The sequence below is a fragment of the Nansenia antarctica genome (genome assembly GCF_963989245.1).
Source record: "Nansenia antarctica genome assembly, chromosome: 14".
Lineage (NCBI taxonomy): Eukaryota > Metazoa > Chordata > Actinopteri > Argentiniformes > Microstomatidae > Nansenia > Nansenia antarctica.
In genome coordinates this window covers 17,850,429-17,876,427 of record NC_137684.1, presented here as the reverse complement: position 1 = coordinate 17,876,427, position 25,999 = coordinate 17,850,429, and the positions used below count along the sequence as shown (strand labels likewise).

Genomic DNA, 25,999 nt, shown 5'->3' with positions numbered 1-25,999 from the left:
GCATCTGCAGAAATTGTAAGAGATTACTTCAAAGCATTCAAGCTGGTTTGTTGAGAAGAGATGTGAGTGTATTTCAATATATGTGACTAATGGTGGAATTGAAGCCTGTCTTTCTCTTAGCCTACAGGTTACTAGGAGTGTCACTCTAAAGTGCAGGTTTGTGATGATGACAGTTGACTGGTGATGACCTCTGCTCCATGATCATAAAGAAGTTTGTCCGTTTTTCTTTGTCTTAGAGGAAGCACAATGTGACAAATGTTACAAATGATAACTGTATTGGATTTTTTTTGTGGGCCTAATTTCCATCTTCCGATGCCCATCCTCAGCCCTTGGTTACAGATTATGTTTAAATAATATGTCACAATAAAAAATAGATAAACAATCTCAAAACAGCCTACACAGTGAAAAGAATAATCAGATGAGATCATATGATAGACATAAACTTTAATGAGACAACCATGGAGACAGCAATAACAGTCAGCTACACATATTGCACAACAATGGTTACCATGCTGACAGATGATCTGCCATGTGCAGGCCGAGTTGACCTTTGACCATGTACACAAGTTAAACATTTTATGCAAAGGAAAATCACCTTCACACCAGCAACAGGGCACTGATCATACAATGAATACTGAACATCAAATTAAGATATTAACTGGACTCTGGTGATTGTTGCTGTTGTATGGTACATGTACCTTTGTCTACATTTGCACAACACTACTAGCTGACAAATAAATAAAGTTAAATCTAAGAAACTGATGTAAATGCAACATTGCCCTCAAAACGAAGACACCCGCGAGACACGGGGTGTGCGCGGTTTGGCATAGCCAAAGTTGAAAGGCTACTTTCAAAATTCTACTTTTGGGCTGCCCCGGTGACGGACTATAGCCTATGCAACGAATAAGTGACATTGGCGAATACATCTATCTATTTGTTCAATATTACCTGAAAATATGGACTACTACAGCCATCATAAACCTGTTATGGGTGGTATATTAATATTATGCTGCTATTGATACAGGCTACACCTCAACTTGAAAACGTGTTAAAATAAAGAATGCGTTGGAAATTTTATAAATATAACTGTATCACATAAAGCCCGAATAATTTTCCGATGTAGCCTACATGTACCGTGTCTGAGAGACAAGGTGCACTTTATTTAGTTCATCCATCGTGCTGGGTGAACATTTCACATTAATTTTTTGTCCAAATTAAAGGGCAAACTCCACCTTCCCGGTGCGCCGGATAATTAATCATTAATTATTAATATTATTAAAATTAATAATAAAATAAAAAATATTAAACGCACCGACGGTCAACGGAGCGTTATTATTATTTGACGCGTTCCACCCTCTACCTGCGGAAACGGGGAGTTTCTCGTTTACCGCAAGGGGGAGTGGACGAGACCCAGTGACTTGTACAGTACCCAATCAAAAGCCTCAAGTCTCTCGAAGCAGGTCTGATCGGCGTGACTCACAGCCAATACGGTGCGACCGGTCTGTTTGACTGACAGCTACTTTAGTTGCGGTGGGGGAAGGGGTCGTTGAAGTTGATGGAACCGCCATCTTGAAAAGTACCCTCTCTGACAGTCTGTCGTTTCGCGCCTGTCAGAATCAGTTGTAAACACTTTAGTTTTTTCTAAGTATTCGCATGTTCTTTGTTTTTTTTATTTTGTTAACACTTTAGGCTCAATGGCTCAATAAGCTACATGCCGGGGACTCGCCGTTTACCGTTGTTAATCGGTATGTACTCGCTAGCCCATGCACAGTTCTATGTTGAGAAGACACGAACAGCTTAGCTAGCTAACGGCTAACGTTACTGGACCAGCTAGCTAACGTTACTGGACTGGACCAGCCAGAGGGTTTGGTTAACCTTAGTTAAGTCCGGTGAAGCAACACACCAGTGTTATATAAGCGTATGTGTCGAGCTCGGGTGTCGTGGGTTATAATCGGCTGTTAATGAACGGAAAGGCAGATCGGGTCGATGGAGAGTGAGCTAGCTAACGGGTTTAGACTGGGAGCTAACGGCGCTAATGTAGCAGCCAGTCGTTTGATTCGGCCTGTCCGTTTGCTTCTGGTTAGCGAGGCGTTTATGGAAATGTTTTAAAATCAAAGCAGCTGAAATGGTCATATTGCAATACGTGTCATACCCGGTGTTAACATGAACATGAAGTTAGGTCGCAGTTTGATTGTCTAACAGGCTCTGTTGGGTAACGGTAGCTAGCTGACTAGGCCAGGCTTGTTGACAGCCTAGCCCAGCGGCATGTCTGGGTTCTTGTTCGCTAAGATAGCCTCGGTTCAGCATGAACCACACAGCTGACTTGGGTTGGGAGGTTAGCTAAGTTAGTGCAGCTAGTTAATAAACCTGTGATGTGTTTGCTGTGTCGGGCTAACGCTGTCATACCGGCGAACACAGAACAGCTTAGCTATGAATTGATTCTTTGTAGCAAAGTTTTCCTAAACGGTAGCCTGTCTGCTTGCTAACGTTACCAAACACAGGATTCTTGAGGTCACGCGTAAAGTATTTCCAATACTAATCAAGTATTGAATTGAGTTGCATGTCAAGATAATAGGTTAGTCCAAAGTCTTGTCTAGCTAAACGCGTTTGATCCCAGCTGTGGTGCCGTAATAACACTGGGTTTCTCAGACGGAATGAAAAAAACAGCACAGAATTCCCAATTAACAATTAAGCCACCTGCTTTCTCTGGTCGCCAGGTAGCCAAACACTCCTGAGAAAGCTTCAGGTTCAACAGAGGTTTGGCTTAGGTGCCAAAACACCTCAGGTTAGATTATAACACGTTCTTGTCAAACATGAACGGAAGATTCCGCTAAACTTTGATTTGGGATTTGGTTTGAACGTGACACGTTTGTTTGTTTTGTTTTGTCACAGTTTGTCAATTGTTAAGAGTTTGGCTCCTCGTCTGTGCTGATGAAGAGGGAGCTGGCACAGGTTTTCTCACTAACTTGTTGTTATTCAGGGTCATTCAGCTCATAAAACAGAATTAAACCAGCAGTTGACAGTACTGATTTGCTATCTGTGACAGGTTTTTCTGATGTTTCACTCATTTTATGTGCATCTCTGGGTGAGGTGTTGATGATTTTAACCCATTCAGATATTTGAGGCATGATTGAGTTAACCTGTGATGTGAAGATGACCAGTTTTCTATTTGGTCATAGCCTCTCTCTATATTTGATCAAATAGAGACATATGGATTATGAAGGGTAGGTTGTAGTGCAACAGGGATGAATATTGATCAGGTAAGGGAGAGTGACACATTTATCATAGTAAGTGCCTGGACAGAGGCCAATGTAAATTCTCCCTGAGCCCAGCCTCCTGGCCCAGTCTATTAATATGCTTTCTTTCCTCTCACCCATTCATAACAATTCTGAGATGCTGGTTTACAACCAACCAATATGGCAGCTCTGTAACCTTTAACCCTACTACTCACTGACATCCACAAAGGGTTGGGAATCCAGGTAGTTTACATGTAGTATATCTTAGAACTGAGGCCTTGATCAACAGCAGAACGTGTGCTCTGTTTTAGTTGTGTGTTCGGTTCCCATGGTGAGTGAGTTGTTGACACAGTCCCTCTTTAACATGTGAAACTAGGTTATTTTCTTTAGTCAGTATGATCGAGTGAGGTCTGGGAGAGATTGGTGCTTGGGTAAATGGTTAAACAAGAGTGCAGCGATTGTGTTTTGGGGATGGTTGCCGGGATGCTGAGATTGCATGACAACAACAAGGAAGTGGAATCTTTTCCTTTGATGGTAGATTGAAAAGGCAATGGTTTAACATGCCGGAATGCTTGGCCAGTGTTTGTGTCATGAGTTGAATGTAGTCTTAAGTGTTTGCATTGCACCTTTCTTTATTTTCAATGTGAATGAAACAAAACTGTTACAAAACATACCATTTATTTATATCTAATGGCTAACAGGTTGTCAACACAGACATTTTGTTTTAATTCCAATAACGAATTGAAAACTTGCTAGTGTTAGTAATAATGCAATAGAATTTGTGAATTATTAATATCAGAATAAATAGTCCTGTTTTGTTCTTTGTTGATTGTTGCAGGTGTGCATTGTTGATCTGTGTTAGCTGAGGCTTTGGAGGTTCTGCTGCATGTGTCCTGTGTCCAAGGCTCTCTCCTATCACTGCTGCCTGTGGAACCTGTAATGGGCCAGAACTCCCAGAGAGCACAAGCATTATTTTATTTTTAATCAGAGTTTTACCCTCTGGACTATCCCAGTCAGGTGAGACTTTTTTTCCCCACACACATTTGACCATTGCTCAACTCACTTTGTGCACATTGTCAGTGTCACTCACTGGGTTTGGACTCCCAGGCCCGATCCTGGACGTGAGAGCGCTAGAGCGATAAATCAATTTTGTCAATTAATTCGAATTTATGGTTAAGGACGATGTTAAAAAATGAAAATAGATTTTCACTTTAACTTAATTCATTTAAAGTGGGTAATTACGGTATGGAACCACTTCCCTGAGTTCCCACTGTTCATAGTAACGGGTTAGTTACCCTTCAGACATAGGTAAAGGGGGTGAGGGACCCCCTTCAGACACAGGTAAAATATCAACATGGCAGCATGTGTCAATAAAGGAGGAGGAGCTCCCAACAAGGGCACTGTCTCCTCAGTCGTCTGGAAGTGGTTTGGGTTTGCGTCCAACCTCAAGCAAACCACTGTGCGCTGTAAAGTTTGTCTTAAGTCTGTGGCAACTGAAAGCAGCAGCACGACTAATTTATTCCAGCATCTCAAACCGAGGCACGCAGCCGAGTGGGAGAAGTGTGTGGCACTGAGTTGCACAAGACAGCGGCGAAGACGAAAAATCGATTAAAGTTGTAAATCGGGTGTGGTGTGAAAAAATCAGTGTTTTTATTTTTAGGCCATATCGCCTGGCCCTAGAAAGCACTTTCAATGGAGGTTCTCCCTTGAACATGGTCTTTAGTCCTGGGCATAATCACAGTCTGAGAAACTACAGCCTTTTTTGTCTATATGATGCATTTTCTGCAGAAGCACCATGTTTTGGAAGTTTGACCTCCACACAACGTCGCACATCGACACACTTTTGGAGAAAGAGGATGTGACTCTGACAGAGGTGATGGACGAGGAGGACGTCCTGCAGGAGTGCAAGGCCCAGAACCACAAGCTGGTGGACTTCCTGGTGCGGCCGCAGTGCATGGAGGACCTAGTCACCTATATCACTCAGGAGCCCAGTGATGACGTGGAGGAAAAGATTAAGTACAAGTAAGAAGGTTTTGTGGCTCGCGTGGGCTTTATGTCAAGGATGTCTTTACACTATGACACATAGAAGACTGCAACTTTGGATTTGTCTTTATAATTAAAAATTGCACTAGCATCACAGGCTGCACAAACAGATAATGTGCATCTGTGCATTATTACAATTGAAAATTTGACCTTTCAGGCATGATGTAGCTGTTCAGTTTCATTTGAGACAAGTGATGCAAGGCCTTGTTCTCCATTTTATTGTAAGCTATGTGTGCTCTGAAGGTTGAGCAAACAGAGGTATATGACTGAATTGGTTGATGATCAATGACTGGATAATTACCGCTTATAGATATTTTATTTGTAGCTATTACTTTTGTATCCCCTGCATCAACATATGACTTTATGACTGTGTTTTTGTGATATTTTCCAGGTACCCCAACATATCCTGTGAACTCCTTACCTCGGACGTGGGACAGATCAACGACAGACTTGGTGAAGACGAGAGTTTGCTGATGAAACTGTACGGCTTCCTGCAGAACGAGTCCCCCCTCAACCCTCTACTGGCCAGCTTCTTCAGCAAGGTCCTCAGCATCCTCATCGGCAGGAAACCTGAACAGGTGAGCTCTTGACAGAATACGGCCAAAAAAACCATGTAGATTCCTATAGTAACTTATACTATACTGCTCTAACCTGCTCCCGGGGCAGGCTAACTGCACATTATCCTGAGTATGTGTGCCCTATACCGTGTACCCAAAATCATCCTTCCCTCTCACAAATAATTGTTTCATTTCATTAAAAGCCATATCATAGGTTTATTATACAAAAGGAAACGGATACAAATGTATTTCTCTTGTGCTAAAACACAAACACAAAACACATGTAGGCTGACAGGATAAAATAATATGAGAATGCAATTGATACGTTTTTTCCACATGAACAGTTTATTCAATAAAAAGTTTCTTATGGCAAGATGAAGGACGTGTCTTGATGGTTGTTTCAAGCAAGATGAGTTGGCTGACATTTTATTGATTTCTGCAACAATTAAAGTATGGCACTCACTGCTTTCTGCATTGAAATCCATGTTTTGATTTTGCTGAACGTAGTGTATCGACTGAGTGGCAGCACTACTCAAGTCTGGCTTGAATTAGCTGCCAGTGTTTAATCAGGAGGGTATTCCATCAACATCGCTATAGGAAAATCCAGGGTTATTTTGGAACGATTTGTGAGACATATCAAAATAAATCAGGAATTTTTTTATACGTCTCATGAAACATATCAAAAAAAGCCTGGATTTTCCTTTGGTGACGTTTATGGAATATCCCCCAGGATCCTGAGCGTGGCAATAACTCAAGCCTGTTCATTTAGGTTAACCCTGAATATGTATAGCTTGCGTAGTATAGCCCTCTGCTGAAGCAACTCATTATGGTCCAATTCCAAATCGACCCCCCTACCTCCTGTGAACTTGAGGAGATCTTGGATGATAAGGTGGGCATAAAGAATATGGTCTCCATTTTGATTGGCTAGTTGAAATATCTGTTGTTCAGTATTACTTAGGGATTGTTGTTGTTCTTGTTGTAGATTGTGGAGTTCCTGAGGAAGAGAGAAGACTTTGTGGACTTGATGATTAAACACATAGGGACCTCTGCTATCATGGACTTGCTGCTCCGAATGCTGACCTGCATCGAACCACAGCAGCTCAGACAAGATGTCTTAAATGTGAGTTCCATTAGTTTCTCCCCATGTTTGGTGATTCCATCACCTTCTGGAAAGAAATATTCAAATGCACAAAACAAATTACGTAGATCTGTTGTTCCATAATCCATGTCAGTTTTCTTTTAAGTGTTTACATGTGTCGTTTACATAAGACTGATCGAATGGATGCATGTCAACATCAACCTCTTCTCTCTCCCCCACAGTGGCTGAATGAGGAGAAGGTGATCCAGAGACTTGTCGATATGGTCCAGTCGACTGAAGATGAGGATGTAAGTACATTTAATTTATCTAGCCATTTGGAGTCGTGCAATTTCTTCAGTGAATTGATTGTTTTTGTATTGAGATTTTTCAATGCACTTTAAATAATGTTTGACTTTATCTTGACCACTGTCTTGTTTCCATCCCTGTCCAGAGGCACTCTAACGCGTCCCAGTCTCTGTGTGAGATCATCCGCCTCAGCAGAGACCAGATGTTCCAGGTGCAGGGCTGCTCAGAGCCTGACCCCCTACTGGCCACACTGGAAAAGTACGCCTATGGAATGGCCCTGTCCAGAAACAAGCCCCAAGCTCTCTGGACAAGGCCTTTGTCTCCACATGATTAGCTCTATGTTACTCCTGTCCAAAGAATTGTATTCTGTGGAGAATAGGGCGTCGATTGGAGAACCACACAACATTACGCTGTGCTCTTCATGTGTATGTGTCTTTATTGTCTTGGATAAAGTATTACTAGCTTGTGTTTCCCTACTCTCTCTCTCTCACTTCCTCAGACAAGAGACTGTGGAGCAGTTGTTGACCAACATTTTTGACAAAGAGAAAAATGACTCTGCCATAGTCAGTGTCATTCAGATTCTCCTGACGCTCTTCGAGACACGGAGACCAGCGTAAGTTCATTATATCCTGTTTCTGTTGTTGTGTCTGTACTGTGAGCTGTGCTGTATGGTTTACTCTGTCTCCTCCTATTACTGTGTGTGTGGTGTGTGTGTGTGTGTGTGTGTGTGGTGTGTGTGTGTGTGTGTGTGTGTGTTAGGGATGCACCGAAATGAAAATTCTTGGCCGAAGCCGAATTTAAGGAAACACTTGGCCGAATACCGAATGTGTATCGGCAATTTTTAATTTTATCATTGCATAAACTAAATACATTTAGCTTTTTATTCATGCTTCTCAAAGAAAGAAATTGAGATTGAAAAAAATTTACTTTTATTGAACATTCCAGCAGACATCAGTCTATACCAACAAAGCACAATAAATAAAATAAATCAGTCAAATTAAATGATTTTGTTTTCCCTGAATAGCTGCTGAAAGAAAATCTTTCATCAATGTAGGCCGAAGCTTTATTCAAGACTTGTGTTAACAAGAATGATGTGCCATGATAATATTATTACAAAATACTTTGGAAGATTGCAAGTTAACTAATTAGGTGAACTCTCTTTAAAGAGATGCTACAGGATTTTGATAATTCTGTATGTTGTGGCTTAAGTATTGATGTCCGTATGGTTCAATGACAGTGTTACGGCTGGGCCTTCACACACCCTCCCCCGCCCCCACAGCTCGAGCACAGCGTGCTCTCCGCCGCAGCTGAGGCTTGTCCCCGCTAATTAGATCTTCAGCCAAACCTGCACACCTGTCTCCACTCCCAATCAACCCTCTGTCTCCACTCCCAATCAACCCTCTGTCTACATCTACCCTGGACTTCCCTTCACTCATCGTCAGTTCTTCCCTAAGAATGACCTGGCAAGTATCATCAAAACACGCCCACTATTCGGTGGTAAACATTCGGTGTTTTCACACATTCGGCCGAATACCGAATGTGCTTTATTTTGCGATATTCGACGGAATACATTCGGTGGCCGAATGTTCGGTGCATCCCTAGTGTGTGGTGTGTGTGTGTGGTGTGTGTGTGGTGTGTTAGGGCTGCACGATTTGGGGTAATATCTCCGGCTAGGAAGGCTCCGGTTTGGCCATATCTCCGGCTAGGAAGGTCGTATCAACGTGCAGTTTGTTTGTACATGTTCAGGTGACTTAGGAGCACAAATTGGCTCCCGTCCCGAGCACCCCCACAGCCCGAGCTACGAGTGAAAGAACTAAACTTCCATGAAACTTATGTTGGGTTGCTTTCAGTGTCAAGCTTCAGTGTATAGATGTAAAACATGTGATGAAGCATTACTAACCTGACTCAGATAAATTGTTTCACACAACCATCTAGGAAAGCTCCATTGGAAGCAGTTTGGAAAAGGGCAGGCTAAAATACTTGAAAGGTGATTGGATGAATCTGTCTATCACAGCTCCCCCAACGGAACCCCCCGCCTCCCCAAGAAAGAGGAATTATTACGGACGTAGACACCAAACATCTGACAAGCAGGCTAAAATATCCGCTTTTTTTAAATGCACCCAACCCGAATCTGGCGAGTGGCAAGCCCATGGGCTCGTTGGTAACTTTAGTCCGCCAGTAGTCTCGCATAGACAAACCTATCTCCACATTTCGCTTCGCGCTGCGTACAAGATTGTGCGAGTGTGCGTGCCCGACGCGAGAGAGTTTTTGCAGGGTGAGATGTCTGCAGATGGAAAGTAAGCAAGTTGAAACGTTAGCAAATATAATTGCTGAGTGTTCTAACAGAGCAACTTGGTTCAAATTGGTCGTTATTATTGTGACTAGAAAGTGTAAAATAGTGTCAAAGAACTAGCAAGCTAACTAGCTAGCTCAGAGGTGATTAGATGAGCTAGTCTGCTGCACACATGCCAGCTAAAGAGCTAACTGGATGCACTTTATTATTTTACTTAAAGTAGATATACTATCTTTCTTATTCTGCTAGAATTGGGCTTTATGGTAATACCATAATGGCATATTTACACTACATGGACAGTGGATTGAAGCATTGGAAATTTCAGTTTTTATAGTTGGACATACGCTTTTTTTTCAGGTGAGAGAGTAAAGTCAAAATGACATTATCTGACTGCATTGCCCACAGCAATCCAATATTCAATTATAATTATGTTATAAATTGATATGGATCAATTTATACCTCTTATTAGATTATAAATACTCTGGTTGTTATGTTTGCCTTTTGGTTGTTTGCAAAAGAGGGAGAGAGGAGGATAGAGAGGGAGAGAAGGAGAGAGAGCAGGATGGTGCACCAGAGAGAGAGAGCGCAAGAACCAGGTGAGAAAGTGGACAGGTAGTCAAGACCACATAAGTAAGTAGCCTTGAGAACCGATGGTTCTCGAGCCTAACGGCCCATAGGGCAGGAGCCTATCTCCTGTTTCCGTAGCGTGAGGCGGCTTAATGTACAAGTTAGTACACCCCCTGGACATGACGCTGGTATGTCGCAGGGTCTTACCCCCTGGGGGGGGGGGAGGGTCCATGCCACGGTCCATGCCACCCCCCCCCCCCAAGGCAGCAAACCTAGGGGAAACACTGAATTCTAATGCAAGGATGAGAACTTAAAAGATATGAATTGGAACAACATGTTTATTTATGTTTTTAAATAAGTCTTAGACACAACTTTCAAGTCATTGACGACGTTTACATGCACACCATATTACGATTAAGGTCAATATTCTGGTTAATGTAATATTCCGGTACACTGGGCATACGCGTACTGGTAGACCCAGAAAATGGTTCAGTTACGTCTGCGCATGCTCGATTCGCAGGGAATCCTGTTTTGTTGTTGTTAGGGACAGCATAGCAAGCCACATTACACTTGATAAACCAGTGCTGTGATATTATTTATCGTCTTAATCTGGTTCTGCACGTGTTTATTCTTACCCAACCGGAATATTGATAATATCGTAATTATGTACGATTAATACAGGAATATGGTGTGCCTGTAAACGTAGTCATTCACACATTCACGCCTTCGTGAGCCCTTTTCATACGGCGTAACAGCCGCAGACGACTCTAAAACTCTAGTTTGCTTAACGTTAGACTGGGCTACAGGACTTTAACTTAACTCTCCGTTTCTGACCGTACATAGAGCTGCCTGTGGTGTTTTTTTTTCTTCAAGAGCTGATACAGGTTTGTGGTGTTGCCTCGGGATGTAGCGACTGTTCCACGACAGGTCGTGCACAACACCTGCTTTTGTTGCACATCTGTCGTCCTAAACCTGAAATACAACAGAACTGCTGATTTTCTTCGGGACTAAATTGTCCAACGTTGCTTCTGGCTCCGCTGAAGCCATTTATCCACACCATGAATGTTGCTAGCTAATAAAACTTCTTCACAGATTCACTCGTGGGCATTTCACGTGCAGTGTTGTTGTTGGCCGTATGCGTAGTTACCGTTGGCCACTTCTGATTGGTGAACAATGGCTGGTCCATGTGGAGCACAGCACTTCTGATTGGTGTGAATAACTGACACACAAGAAAAAACATTGAATCCGACGTGCTGTGTAATGTATCCCAAATCGCAGGCTTTGCGATTTGCTAATCACATCATGTCAAATCGCGATTTTGATTTTGTCTGTGGCTGTGTCGTCTGTGTCTGTGTGTGTGGTTTGAGACACCATTGTCTGATGTGTATCTCTTTAACCTGCAGGTTTGAGGGCCATCTGGACGCCTGTCCCCCTGGTATGAACCACCCGTCCTTCTCAGTCAACCAGAGCATCCTGGAGGCTGTCAGGCCCCGGCTCAAAGACTTCCATCAGCTACTGCTGGAACCCCCAAAGGTAAGAAGAACCATATACTTCACCTTCGTCCACATCTGTCTAAGATCCCATACACTTTATGGAGGACTGGGATGCAGGGCCAGACTCTGATTTAGACTGTACACAGCACAGAGTCTTGAGGCAATTTTAGTAGGACTTCAAGTTGAAAAGATTGTTCTCTTCTTCATGCATTTAGTCCATCACTACGTCTTTGTTTTGATGTTAATTGACCCCCCCCAATCTCAATCTCAGTTCCACTCTGAGTCATATTTTCCCTCAGTGGGTGGTCCACCATCAGGTTTACTCTACCAGTGCAATCCATTATTAACAGTGTGTGCATTCCCACAGATCAGTCCACTAAGGACATTGGTTGGCCTGGCACCAATGAGTCATTGTGTTGTACCAGCCAAACATAGTTCTGCTGCTCTAACTTCTCTGTATCTAGTTATCTTTGCAATATGATATCCTTTAGTTTCTGTTTGGATTTTTCTACGTCTGTTATTGGGCTCCATGGTTTTCCCTCACCTCTTTCTGTCTGTCACCATTTATTGATGACAGAAGAACATCATGAAGACCACGTGGGGAGTGCTGGACCCCCCTGTGGGCAACACCAGGCTGAACGTGGTGCGTCTGGTAGCCAGCCTCCTGCAGACCAACACTCATATCATCAACATGGAGCTCATCAACCTCAACACTCTGGGAGTCATACTAGTGAGTATGGGCAACTGGACAAGGGTCCCTTTACAGGCTGCTCAGACCTGGAGTCATGTCCACATATAACGGCAGTCTTACAGTTCTGTTGTCTTGGGCGTCAAGGCTTTGTGCAAGAGCCGCACGGAAGGGAAAGAGGTATGGACAGAAAACCACTATTAGTTTAGTCTAAACAGAGGGGGGGGGGGGGGGGGGAAATGGCAGTCATACCAGCTAGTGTTGTCACGATACCAATATTTTACCCTGCGATACTATACCAGCCCAAGTATCACGATACTGAGTAGTATCGCGATACCGCGGCACTTTTGTAACACTTTTTATTTTTATGAACATGCAATGTATTTATACAAGTTACAATAACTTAATGAGTGGTGCATGAATAACATGCATTTAATGAATTACACTGTAACTCTACAGGTAAGTAAAAGTACTGAAACCGATATTTTTGTGAATAACATGTTTATTAATAAGTAGTTTGAAACATCAAACAGACCAACTGGCCTTTTGCAAGAGTATAGCAAAGTAGGTGTGTGTGTGTGTGTGTGTGTGTGTGTGTCTGTCTATCTGTCTATCTGTCTATCTGTCTATCTGTCTATCTGTCTATCTGTCTATCTGTCTGTCTGTCTGTCTGTCTGTCTGTCTGTCTGTCTGTCTTTCTGTGTCTGTATGTCTGTCCGTCTGTGGGGTCTTTTTCACGAACTTGAAAAGTAAAAGCAAACACTGGCATATCAAAAATATAGAGCGCTACTTCCAAACTGTAGCTCAAGACTTAACTCAACTTAAGAAAACTCAGTGGTCATATTCCAAAGATTGTCACTAAGCAGGGCAGAAGTGTGGTTCAGCAACAGCAGTCCTCCTACACCTACAATACAACTCACTCAAGTCCTACTGAAGTTTCTCCTTAATTTTAGGCAGGTTTTGGGCTAGGAAAACAAGCATGTCCACCCTGTCTTGAGCCAATCTAACACGCCTTGGACTGCAGATCATTCCTGAGGTGCTAAACACTCGTTCGGTGGGGCCGAGCCCTGTTGAATGATATCTCAACCGTGTCTGTGGCACCTACGGTTGCTGAGCTAAAGTCCTTTAACCTAGCCAGGGAGACCTGGCCTAGCCAGGGAGACGACTACTACTGAGAGAAGTTGCCTTCATAGGTCTGTGTGGCACGGTGAGAAAAGGGCGCCTGTGACTTTAAGACGGCAGGGAGAATTAAAATGGCGATTATTATTATGTTAGCTTAGCCAGTTTAACAGAAGTAACTTCAATTTAACATCACTTCCCGGGGTCGTAGCTACGTCCTTCATAGCCAGTGTTATACTTCCCGTAGTGTGACTCTTACCGGGGATCTGTCACAACGGTGTCGCGAGCCAGTCTTGTCCTCATTAGCAGAACCAGTGAATTTGGTAATAGAGGTAACACATTGCCCCGCTGGTACCGTGTTCAACACGGTAGTATAGTATTCCACGGTAGTACCGTTGTATAAAGCTTATGGTATAGTAGGCACCGTGACATTTTGGCACCGCGGGATACCGTTGGTACCGGTATATCGTGCAACACTAATACCAGCGAGTGTGTTGAACAGGCTCCCCAACAGCTTAGGGTCCAACCTTTAAGGGCGTAGTTTGGGACAGTTCTTAATCACATGTTTGTTTGTTTTTTCTTCTTTTGTTCTCGTCCATCATTTTTCAGGATATGTACTTCAAATATATTTGGAATAACTTCCTGCATATACAAGTCGAGATCTGCACGGCGATGATCCTAGCGATGCCCCCGGCCCAGAGTGAAACCCCCGAAATCAACAGAGACCAGGACCAGGAGCCAGTCAGAGAAAGCCACCTCATCAAACATGTGAGTCCTCTCACCCCTCTTTTACAGTGTCCGTGTTATTTTTCCGTTCTCTCTGAAGAAGTGTGCACTCCCCACATGGATGTCCAGGTATAGACGGGTGTAAGTAATTATGGGTGAAAACTCCCTCAAGCCCATGCTTACACCAATCATAGGCTTTACATCCATGTGCAGTGTTTCCTCCAGGAATTTTTACAATGGTGGCGGGTGGCCGTGACCGCGCGCGCAGCGCGCGCGCTCAAAACAACGATTTTTTTATTTATTTATTTATTTTTTCTAATCACAGCCAAAACTAGAGGATGGCCAATTTTTTTGTTGTTGTGAATATACAGAATATAAACTTGTGACTGACAGTCACATACACACACAAAGATCATCAGCTATAATATAATACGAAGTAGGCCTACATGAGCACAAAAGCGGCTAACGTTACTGATTAACTGTTTACTGTAGTGCAGAGAGATGGTAGTCGTAGGCGGCGTATCAAATGACAAAGCTAAACGTTTAATGAAGGACATGAACGATTGTCAACAACACACTCAAGCAGTAAATAGAACAGTCTAAACAACTTGGGTACTACGGACGGAACAATAGTCTCAACCTATAGTTCCGTGCGTGAATTATGTCAACCCACCACATTACAGAAGTAAAATCACAGTCAGATGGAGCATTCGGTAAACAGCTGAGTATCAGCTGAGTTAAAGAAAACAAACTCTTACCTTTGATGAGACCCACATGAGCCTTGTTTTCCCGTACTTCTCCCGTGTGTCTCTTATTGTCCAAATGTTCCCTGAATTTTAGCTGCATGTTTTTCCAGCATGTAATTCCGTTGTCAATAAAAAAATCGTCTCCCCTTCTTTTCCCCTTGACAATACTGTGTCGTTGCTAAAGTGACGGCACATAAGAATCGTTTTTTGACTTGCTAATGTCTGCTAACGTAGCACTTGAAACTGGCGCCGTTCTCTGGACTGCAGCTGCTCCCGTGTTAGCATTAGCATCCATCTTTTCTTCTCCCTTCTCACCGTCACGAGCTCAAATGACACTTGTCGGCCGATCTAACTCTTAACACTCACTTACAGGACTTCTGACACCATGTCGTGTTATTCTATTAAACATACACGTGAGTCCTTCTGTATTTCAATGTAAGTGTCTTTATTTTAACTCGCTCTGTAAGCTCTACAATACCGGTCTCTTGTTGTCTCGTCGTAACCTGCCCACCTGACCTGGGGGGTATTCCATCAACGTCGCTAAAGGAAAATCCTGGCTTATTTTTGATAACTCTCGCGAGACCTATCAGAATATGCCTGGATATTTGTAAGAACTCTCGCGAGATTTATCAGACTAAACCTGGATTTTCCCTTTAGCGATGTTGATGGAATACCCCCCGGATGTCACTACGGTGGCCTGTACACAATAACAATAATACCACAGTTCACATTTAGACCAATCAGGAGCCCTTGTGTCACGTCGTCAACTGAATGTCATTAATCTGATTTTGGATCAGCGGTTAGAGAGAGATGGGCGTGGATTTAGGTGCACTTTTAGTCAACATCCATTCTAGCGCTGATCTAGGATCAGATATATTTTAATCAGCAAAATTGTTTTTTTTTTTTGAGAACTTTTTTTTTTTTTTTTTTTTGGTGGACTGAATCAATTCGTGGCGGAGGAAATTCCATCGTGGCGGCCCGCCACCAATAAATGCATGTAGAGGAAACACTGATGTGAAGCACTGCACAAGAGCACACGTCACGAAAGTGTAGGGAATTGGGACACAAGGTTTTTCCTGACAGTTCTAATGGCGTCCCTAGTGCGTCAGGCCAGTCAGTTAACTCTCCCTGCCCTCTCGTCTCTCAGCTGTTTCAGAAGTGCCAGTTTATCCAGAGAACTGTTGACGCATGGAGCTCCAACGAGAAAGAGCAGTAAGTACCGTGTTATTCCTCATGGCCTTGTTCTCAGAAGGAGCAGTAAGTACTGTGTTATTCCTCATGTCCTTGTTCTCATTCCGTGTTGAATTTGGGTCAGAATGCTGGAGGGTTACTGGACCACTGAACTAAAGGGATTTGTACTTAAACCCCTTGTGGCTTGTTTGGTGTTCACCTTTGGTCAAGGCTCAATATAATGTAGAAAATGTGTGACCGCTCACTGCAGTGTGCCTATAAACTTGTTGACGTGATTCAATTCAAAATGTTATTTATCCCCTCAGAGGCAATTAAGGAGGAGTGACAACAAGTGAACATGAACAGATGTGTAGTCTATTTGATCCCGGTAGATGATGGAAGCCTTAGTGCCAAGCACATCTTTCCAAAGTAGTGCTCCCGTGGTCCTAAATGATCCCTCCTCCACACTAAGTGTGTTTAATGTTGCAGGGCCGAGGGTGGACGTAGGCGGGGCTATATGGGTCACCTGACCAGGATAGCCAACTCTATAGTCCACAATAGTGACAAGGGGCCCAATGGACCACAGATACAACAGCTCATCTCAGGTCAGTGAGGTTACATCACGTTAAATCAGGAATTAAGACGTTTCTAGTCACTTCAAGAACTGAAATAGAATTCTAACCATAATATATATGTTTCTTAGATAACTCATCATTGAATTTCATTCATTCAGGTTTTTTGTTCACAGATTTTTGTCACTCTTTGCCGTTTCAGAGCTCCAAGAGGAGGACAAGGAGAGATGGGAGACCTTCACGTGTGGTCAGCTTGCTGACACAAACAAGAAAAACACTGTAGACCTAGTGAGTGTGATACAGCCCCTGTAGTTACGCCAGGACAGAATAACAGTACCATTGTTGTAAGGGACTTGGTCAAATGTTTTGACTGGTTAAAAGCCTCATGTTTTCTGGCTCACCCAGCTTACTGAACCTGATTATTATTATACTGGAAGTGCAAAGTCTGTGTTTTCAGTAACACAAGCTTATCAGGGCATGAAATTAACTTTTTGGTCTACCAGACAAGGTGTGTAGTGGATGAGAAAATCCAGTCGCTCAGATTTATTTAATCAGGCATATAAAAAATTCAAATAAAAAACATTCAGGCAAAAATGACCACAACAAAAAAGCACATTAGAATGACTCCAGATGCATTGAAAATTACCCCATGTCACAGAACTAACCTCCTGTTGTCGGTTTTGTGGCCATCCCTATGTCAAATACAGTTATGTGCCAGTTGCTGTCTTGTGCTGCCTGTTGTTGAATTTTACTTTAATGCTTTATTTGATTGGTAACTGAGGAAGCTCATAGACTTGGGAGTTTGTTTAAAAGTCAGGAGGAGTGTGAGTGAGACGTACAGCAGTTACAGTAAGCTGGGGGTGGCAGCTTCACTGTCTGAATCAACAGTGACCATAATTGTGGATTGCATCAGTTCCGACTGAATTAAATTGAATCATAGTATTCGGGAACCCTTGTTGGCTGGTACGGTTAACATATTTACCTGCCAATTCCAACATCTACCCACATTTGGCAGGTGGTGGCTGACTGCCTCCAAACTGGCCAGACCATGAAAGCTGGTTGAAGAAAGTCTCTGGGTGTGCATTTAGTGATGTTTGTTTTTTATTGTGCCCAGGTGAACACACACCATATTCACTCATCCAGTGATGATGAGGTAGACTTCAAGGACACTGGCTTCCACCAGGACTCCTCCCTACAACAAGTAAGTCTGTAACTGGATGAGACCACAGGCTTACTGTTCACAACTGCATAGTGATTATCTGTTTTCAAACTGTTGATAACCATGTGTTTAATCTAGACTCTACTAATGATAGTCTAGTAATGTTAGTTACCGTTTTACTAATATTTTAAACATTTGTCATCCAATTGTAAGTATGCATGTGCTCTTTAATTATTAAAAAAAACAAGCTGTTGTAGCTTATTATCAGCAGATTGGTTGTTATTTAATGAAATGAAAGAACTTGAAGATTTTTTATAGTGCCAAGACTATATCATTATCGTTGGTCCTGGGTTTGCCAGGCCTTTTCTGATTATCAGATGCAACAAATGACGTCCAATTTTATTGAGCAGTTTGGCTTCAATGACGAAGAGTTTGCCGATCAGGATGATGTCGTGGAGTGAGTACTGATCCTGCATGTTGTTCTCTCCATCAATAACCTGCTTCTCTCAGGGCTAGCTGCTCTCTCCTCCTGTTTGGGCCTTCTTAATAAGGGCTTGGGGTGTCTAGATGCTAGTACTCTATTAATAAACTCTCTGCTTTAACTTAACAAAGGATTTATGGACAAAGATATAGCCCAAGTTACATGTTGACAAATTAACATCTGAATATAAGACGCCCCTGTTTAGGTAATCATATGGTGTGGCAGGAAATCGATAGACATTGTAGCCACAAGTTGATTACAGTTTAATTGGTTGTGTATGGATTATTTGCACCACAAATATTTTCCTTACACGAGTTAATCCATTCAATTGTGTTAGTGCCAATTTGGATGCTAATTGGAGACTAGTACATCTATTCTGTTTGGGGTGTCTGTTCTCTGGGTGGTGGTGGTGGTGGTGGTGGTGGTGGTGGTGGTGGTGGTGGTGGTGGTTGTTGGGGTAATCAGTCTATCTATATGGGTTTGGGTCTGGGCTCCTGTGGAGAGGGACCAGCTGGGGGGGGTTTCTACATAAAGCTGCTTTAATGTGAGTGTACCTTACTGAGTTGCCCTCTAGTGATTTGACTACTAGTAGTAGTTGCTAGGCGTCTCTGGGGAGGAGTCAGGGTCTGTGTGTGTGTGTGTGTGTGTGTGTGTGTGTGTGTGTGTGTGTGTGTGTGTGTTGTCATTGTCATTGCCTAACTAATTTAACTAAACTAAACTCTGTTCTCTTTAACATTTCAGTATTCCCTTTGATAGAATATCAGACATCAATTTTTCCTTGAATACAAATGAAAGTGTAAGTATAATGTAATTTATATAATGTAACATAGTGAAAGGATGTGAAAATGAATGTCATGCTTTTACACGGCTCAAAGAAATCAAGGGAACACTTAATCATCACACCAATACGTTATCAATTAAGTCAATTAAACTTCTGGGATATTGATCGGTCCAGTTAGGAAGTGTAAGCGATTGTTAATCAATGTCACCTGCTTTGGTGCAAATGAAAGTGACAACAGGTGGACAGGAGAGGCAACAGCAAGACAACCCCCAAAAAGGAAATGGTTTTGCAGGTGGTGGCCACAGACCATTTCTCTCTCCTTATCCTTCCTGACAGATTTTTCTCTAGTTTTGCATTTTGCTAGTGCCCTTGTCACTACTGGTAGCATGAGGCGGTACCTGCAGCCCATTCAGGTTGCACAGATAAACTGTCAGAAACAGACTCCATGAGGGTGGCATGAGGGCCCAACGTCCTCTGGTGGGACTTGTGATCACAGCCCAGCACCATGCAGCTCGATTGGCATTGGCCAGAGAACACCAGAATTGGCAGGTTAATAGCCACTGGAGACCCGTTCTCTTCACAGATGAGAGCAGGTTCACACTGACCACATGTGACAGATGTGAAAGAGTCTGAAGACGCCGTGGCGAACGTTATGCTGCCTGCAACATCATCCAGCATGACCGGTTTGCTGTGTCAGTGACGGTCTGGAGAGGCATATCCTTGAAGTGTTCCCTTCATTTCTTTGAGCAGTGTATTTGTGCTGTAGCTATGTTGAATTGTGGAGAAATGGAGGACTGTTTTTATTTGTTGACAAGTTTAGGATTATGTTCATCCATGTGACCGTCACATGATATTCATATGTAACCCCACTGAAGTAGGGTTACCTCTGAATGACCCCTGGAGGTGTCACTGTCACAGAATCTTAACGGTGTCCTGGTCCCGGTGTTGTCTTACAGGCAAATCTAGCTCTGTTTGAGGCTTGCTGTAAGGAGAAGATCCACCAATTTGAAGATGCAGGCTCTGATGAGGAGGACATCTGGGATGAGAAAGATGTCACCTTCGCACCCGAGGCTCAGAGACGTCCTAGGTACAGCAGCACCCTTACTTACTTACTTACTTAAGTTTCCCTGCTTGGCTATTCTGTAGGGCACATATTAACTTAAGTGCTACTACAGCTTAATTTCAAGGGCCTGTTTCTATGTGCTGAGGGTTTTATTTTTGGTTTGGGATGCTGTGTGTAAATGACGTTGCTACAATGTGTGATGTACTGATATTTCAACTGACTTGTGATCTCTTTAACAGGAGTTCTGGCAGCACGGACAGCGAGGAGAGTACAGACTCTGAGGAGGAGGACGTGAAGAGGGATCCGTTTGAGCCCAACAACGCCATCTCTGATGACAGGATGGAGGTGGACACAGGTGAAGGTGAGTAACAAGCACACAGGTTGGATGCTGACTAGATCCGTGAAGAGCTGTTTTTTTTTTTCTTTTATTAAACTATATGCAAAATTGTATTTTAAGGCTTAAATGCTGGGTATAGTTTTGTGGGCATTGAATGTTTCCTTATTTAACCAGTAAGTTCCATTGAGGTACAGAGACCTTTAAGAAGAGAGACCTGGGCCAGGCCTTAAGTTTGCATCATTGATTCAATATACGGGATAACTTGCTGTATATGGACCCATTCTGGAAAGACTGCGCTTTTCTTTTATGACTTTGTTGTCCGACATTGGTATGCATTTTTGTAAAATGTCCCACTGCCCCTGTGTTTGTTTCAGGCCCCGTGTGGACGGCTAACTTTGACGACATCCCCATGGACACAGGCAGCTCCACAGCGATGGGTGCCCCGGCCCCTGTCCCCGCCCCTGCCCCAGCCCCGACCTCCCCGGCCGCCCCCTCCTCCCCGACCATCCTGCCAGGGTCTGCAGGCTGGAGCTCGCCCGGCTCTGCCTCTGACACACAGACTGGCTGGGCCGACTTCAGCAACAACTTCTCTCCTGTCAGGTGGGACTTCCTCATCCTAACAATCCCTATTGTGCCAAAATGTTAGATGACTCAACTGCCACTCATACATAGTACGTTATTAATACTGTAATACTGTAGTGATACTGCCGGTGGCTTACATCAATCTTGGGTGCGTCTCTTCAGGGTATCCCTTCATTCATGTACTACCTTTTCTTAAAAGTATTGTTTAGAGTTTGGCAATCTTTTTGCACTTTTTTTCCTGTGTGACTGACTTTTTAAAAAACATTTTTACTTGATGCATTTCCAGCCCCAAAGATCCACTGAGGAGCAATTCCCCGGTAGCTATGGAGACCAGCATAGAGACGGGGGACCCATTGGGTGTCAATGCCCCCATGCAGCCTGAGGGTGAGCTGAGCAAATCACCTTTGTGTTCTACAAGAACAGGCTTTTTACCGCTCTACCCATTGATTGATTGATTGATTCAATTTATGAATTAAAAAATCCACATTATACCTGTGCAGTAGCTTTTTTTGTGCCGAAGACTCACTTTACAGACACATCATTTTTAGATATTATTTGTCCTTTCTATCTCAAAATGATGACTCCATTAGCTAGTTTTGCTGTCTGTAAACAAATAGGAGATGTGTGCGATGAGCCTGCCACCATGATGGGATCATTCAGAGCAGTACTGTACAATGTGACATCGGCCTCCCAGTTCTTTCTCCCCCACCTCTCCTGTTGAAAAGGCCAGCAGTGTTCTGTTCATCTTGTTTAAAAATAAATAAAAACTGTTGATCATTAATTTCATGTGTCAGTAAATATAATATACTTTGAATTGGTAAACTGTTGATTAAAACTGCATTCTGTCATTGTCATGCCCATTGTAATTTGTGACCATCGCTCACTAATATCCATATCTGACTGACTCACGCAGCCTCATCATTTTGAGTATTTCAGTGGCACTCCCGGGGGTACGATCACAAGTATCATCCCAATATGACAATTAGGTCCTCATAAACGCATACGAGATCTGCACAAATGATCACTATGGTTTTTGTCTTATCTTTGTTATGATCACTGTGGTGTAATGTTCTTGGAAACATTGCTGGTTGGTTCTCTCTTTCTCTCTCTCCTTATCTCTATCCCTCTCCCTCTGCCCATCCCAGGGTCTGACCCTTGGTCTGGGGATGGGACTGCCCAGCCGCCCCCCTCCCCTGGAGCGACGGCCGTGGGAGGCCCGGACACAGAGGAGGAGCCAGCCAATGACCGCATCACTGAGACGGTCACCAACGGCTCCATGAAAGAGACAGTTAGCCTTACCGTAGATGCCAAAACTGAAACTGCTGTGTTCAAGAGGTAAGGAAGAGCGACTGCGGATGACACTGCAACACCCCCCCCCCCCTCCCCCACAACGGTCATTCACCTCACAGTGCATGTGGAACTGAACCTCTGTGTCTTGCCATGTCCCGTCCCCCGCCCCCCCCTCTCCTGCCAGTTCCAGCCAGCAGCACAGGGCTTTTCCACTCCAGTCCAGTTGACTTGTATAGATGTATCGAAATTATTATACCATTTTATGTATCACCAAAATCTGCAGATCTTACATACATTGCTGTTTGTTTGTGTTTTTTGAGTACCGTAAAAACTTGTTTCCTTCACATTTTAACTGCAACACTTACAACATGAGCTTCCTCTTTCTCTCTGGCGTGCGTGTGGCTTCAGAGTGTTGAAATCTTATCGGTATGTACAGCCAATCGGAGGGCAGACGTCTGCCCTGTCTTGTTTTCATGTCAGCCACTGAGTTACTTTATTTATGATTATTTATTTTTGCCCATCTCCATTTGCATGTCTACTATCTAAGATGATGATGTTGTGGTGGTCGTTTATGGCGTGGATTGGACTCGCCAGGCCACCGTAGGCGAGCCTTCTACCAGGCTTTCTGAATTGGCCTTGTATCTCTTTCTGTTGATGTTCAGTTTCAGTTATTTTTTTATGGGTGTGGATTGGTCAAAGCATTCTTTATTGTTGTTATTATTATTATTATTATTATTATAATTATTATTAATCTGCCACCTGCTGGTGTGCCATTGGCTCAGGTTCTCTCTCAGCCAATGGCATCGTGAGGTGGGCTAAAATAAATTGGAGAGAGATGAGTCCTAGCATAGTAGCAGTTATATGTCATCGTCCAAATACCATGAATTCCAAGTACTCAGCATTCAGCTGTTATTTAGGCTTGGAAATTGACACAGTTGTATCAAGGGAATGCGCTAGTGAACTAGTTCATTGTAGTGGATGGATATTATCCAGTTAAATATCAGTGGTGGTTGCAGGACATTATACTTCTCTTGTCCTAGCTAGTTTTAGTTAAAGGTCTGAAAGCACAATGAGAGCTAATACTGTAGCAAAAATGTCAAGACACACAGTGCTATGGATAATAATTAAATTACATTTTAAAAACACCTCAGTGCTATCTCTAATCAAGATTCCTGGTGGTTTAATGACAAAAAGCAAGACTGATGGCTGACATGAGTTTGATCCAATTCAGAGTTTTCCAAACCTTCCTAATTCTTATAAAGAGGTAAACTCCTGTAAGTGGATGATCAGAAATCAAAATGGACTCTTTGCTTCTCTCCGTTTGCTGTACATTTTGATGCTTGCATCCAGCGTTTTTTTTTTGTTGTTTTTGTATTTTTTTGTATTAAACAGCCAACTACATTTCAACACATTTGTTTTTCCCTTTTATTTTTTTGCTTTTTTATGTGGTCTTTTCCATTCTGCATGCCTTGTCAGTCTGTCCTGTCTAACCGGGGGGAGGGGTTCTGTCTACCACAGTCCTTCCGTCTGTCTTGTGGAGAAGTCCTGCGGAGCTCTGTAAATGTTGTTGCCTCGTTCCCTCTGCAGTGAGGAAGAGAAGTCGTCTACCTCAGAGGAGGCATCTGTGAAGCATGCCGTGGGGGAGAGCGGAGAGCCTGAGAAGAGTAGTGGCCCTGCAACATCATCAGTCCAGCCTGCCAGCAACTGTCCCAAACCAAGGTCAGGGTCCACCTGTGTGAACCCTTACAGTAGCCTATAGTGTGCTTGTGTGTGTGCCTGCGCCTGTGCGTGCCTGTCTTGCACAGCCATCAGTAGCTCATGACTTCTGTTGTCCCCCCTCTCAGCAGTGCAAAGCATACAGATGAGAAATCAAAATCTCCCAGTGATGCAGCTCTTAATGGTCCCTTAGAAGAGGCAACAGCAATGGACGAAGCCAAGTAAGTCCTAGACTAATCTAAGGGCCCGGTTAGAATACCTCCTTTCCTTGAAGTCACTCTGGTCATTCCTTTGACCATTCCAACCACGGCAGATCAGTCATTACATAAAATAAGTTTCCCATTGAGAGTATTCCAACATGGCCCGTGTGTGGCTGGCTGGGTGTTGGTGGCTTCCCACAGCCTAGCATGTCTTATCACTTCTGATGTGTGGGAACATCTCGTCTCGATGCCTGCCCCCTTCCATCTCTGCTCTTCTCCCCTTACAGAACAGAGCAGAGCATGAACTGAAACATCTCCTCTCTACCACCTCCCTCCCCCTTACAGAACAGAGCAGAGCATGAACTGAAACATCTCCTCTCTACCACCTCCCTCCCCCTTACAGAACAGAGCAGAGCGTGCCCTCGCCAGAGGCAGCTGTGAACGGCCCAGCGTGATGTGTAGCTGATGCCACCAGCCTGTTCCTGCTGCGCACTGCCATCCCCCTGGGCCACCAGCAGGGGGCAGTGGTGGTGCACGTCCAGAGGCAGAGCTGCTGCTGATGCTGCACTCATTTCTTCTTCACCCAGATCAGGACCAGCAATATTCATATTAGGTTATTTACAGACAGTTGTACAGAAAGTTGGAACTGAAATGAAGAGAGAGAGACATACTCTAATGGATACAGATTTTTTTTTTTTTTTGCATTCGTTTATATACTATTGTTCTTATAAGGTGATCTGTCTGATATCTTGCCACTCAAAAGTTAAATAGTAATGTTGCTATAGTAAAAAAAAAAATGATTGTATGAATAAAATATTTAATAAAAAAAGAAAATGTATACAGAAACGGAAGATTAAAACCTGAAATATAGCAATTGAAACGCTTGTGTGACCAAAACGAACAAGCTGTTTTTAATAGGGTTTTTCTCCTGCACAAAATGTGATGTTTAATCTCCAACTCAAGGCAACAGCTACCATGAAATGTTAAATCTGGCTACCACTGTTGGTCTGTTTCTCAGTAAAGCCTGTTAGTCGGGAATCAAAACATAATTTTAAATATTCAAAAGGCTTTAATTTGCCACAGGTATTATTTGTAAATGTTTCTTGTATCCTTTCAACATGAGCAAGATTTGAAGAAAAAAAAACTTTTTGGTATAGTTTTTAACTTAATTTATTAAGGTAGATAATGTTCTGTTACTAAGAGCCATACACATGTTCTCTCTCCCCACCCCTCCCCCTTGATAACATTAAACTGTACAAACCCCAAGGTGAAGAGCTGTAGAGGATGGATGGTCTCCAGTTGCATGTAGCTAGTGAAGTGAGTGTTAACACTGTCTGAATTACAGGCTTGAGATAAGTGACTCCTATTCTATACTTGTTTCTTTATCAGTGAAGTCTACCTTTCTACCTGCAGAATGAATGAATGAATGATGGGGATGTTATGGATATTCTTGGTATTGCTTCAATCATGCATCAACCATTGATTCTTCGTTTCTTTTTCTTTTCTTTTTTAATAAAAAGGTTATCTGTACCAGCAACAGAAAGGGGGTAAACTATTTATATTAGTACAATTCTTCCCCCGTTTTCTCAGATTATTAAATTTCACCTTGTTTAATTGTACAAACAAGCACATCTGACTTTGATTCAGGGCGCTGTTTGATGAATATCTCCTCATGCTGATGTTTAAACTTTTGTCTTTCAAGGTTACTGGAAAGGATTTTAGGATAGAAGAAAAAGAACGTCAATGCTGCTATCAAATATCTACCATTCTTTGAATGATACTGATTATCTACATTA

The 25,999-nt window shown here is 43.0% G+C and overlaps 1 protein-coding gene across 5 annotated transcripts; it reads left to right on the top strand.

Moving 5' to 3' along the window:
* Positions 1-1,625: 1,625 nt before the first annotated feature.
* On the top strand, positions 1,626-25,745 carry ppp6r3 (protein phosphatase 6, regulatory subunit 3). Of its 5 annotated transcripts, none has more exons than XM_080544889.1 (25): positions 1,626-1,745; positions 4,075-4,253; positions 5,025-5,258; positions 5,671-5,857; positions 6,819-6,956; positions 7,157-7,222; positions 7,366-7,478; positions 7,720-7,833; positions 11,484-11,613; positions 12,151-12,303; positions 13,990-14,148; positions 16,000-16,064; positions 16,512-16,627; positions 16,797-16,882; positions 17,709-17,795; positions 18,164-18,210; positions 18,976-19,030; positions 19,972-20,102; positions 20,318-20,439; positions 20,790-21,015; positions 21,284-21,381; positions 22,143-22,332; positions 23,875-24,006; positions 24,132-24,224; positions 24,607-25,745. In XM_080544889.1, exons 3-25 carry the CDS (start codon positions 5,032-5,034, stop codon positions 24,656-24,658), a joined length of 2,787 nt encoding a protein of 928 aa, XP_080401015.1. In that variant the 5' UTR covers positions 1,626-1,745; positions 4,075-4,253; positions 5,025-5,031; the 3' UTR covers positions 24,659-25,745. The 5 variants fall into 5 exon arrangements, with proteins under 5 accessions (XP_080401015.1, XP_080401014.1, XP_080401013.1 ...); XM_080544888.1 differs by having other exon boundaries at positions 18,131-18,210; XM_080544887.1 differs by having other exon boundaries at positions 18,113-18,210; positions 24,135-24,224.
* The last annotated feature ends 254 nt before the right edge of the window (positions 25,746-25,999 follow it).

What these genes read in the sequence shown, in the direction of transcription:
- ppp6r3 (XM_080544886.1), top strand. Translation starts at nt 5,032, where the DNA reads ATGTTTTGGAAGTTTGACCTCCACACAACGTCGCACATCGACACACTT. An exon ending in CTACTGGCCACACTGGAAAA is followed by an intron (nt 7,479 to 7,719) that starts GTACGCCTATGG and finishes TCACTTCCTCAG; the next exon opens with ACAAGAGACTGTGGAGCAGT. An exon ending in TTCGAGACACGGAGACCAGC is followed by an intron (nt 7,834 to 11,483) that starts GTAAGTTCATTA and finishes TTTAACCTGCAG; the next exon opens with GTTTGAGGGCCATCTGGACG.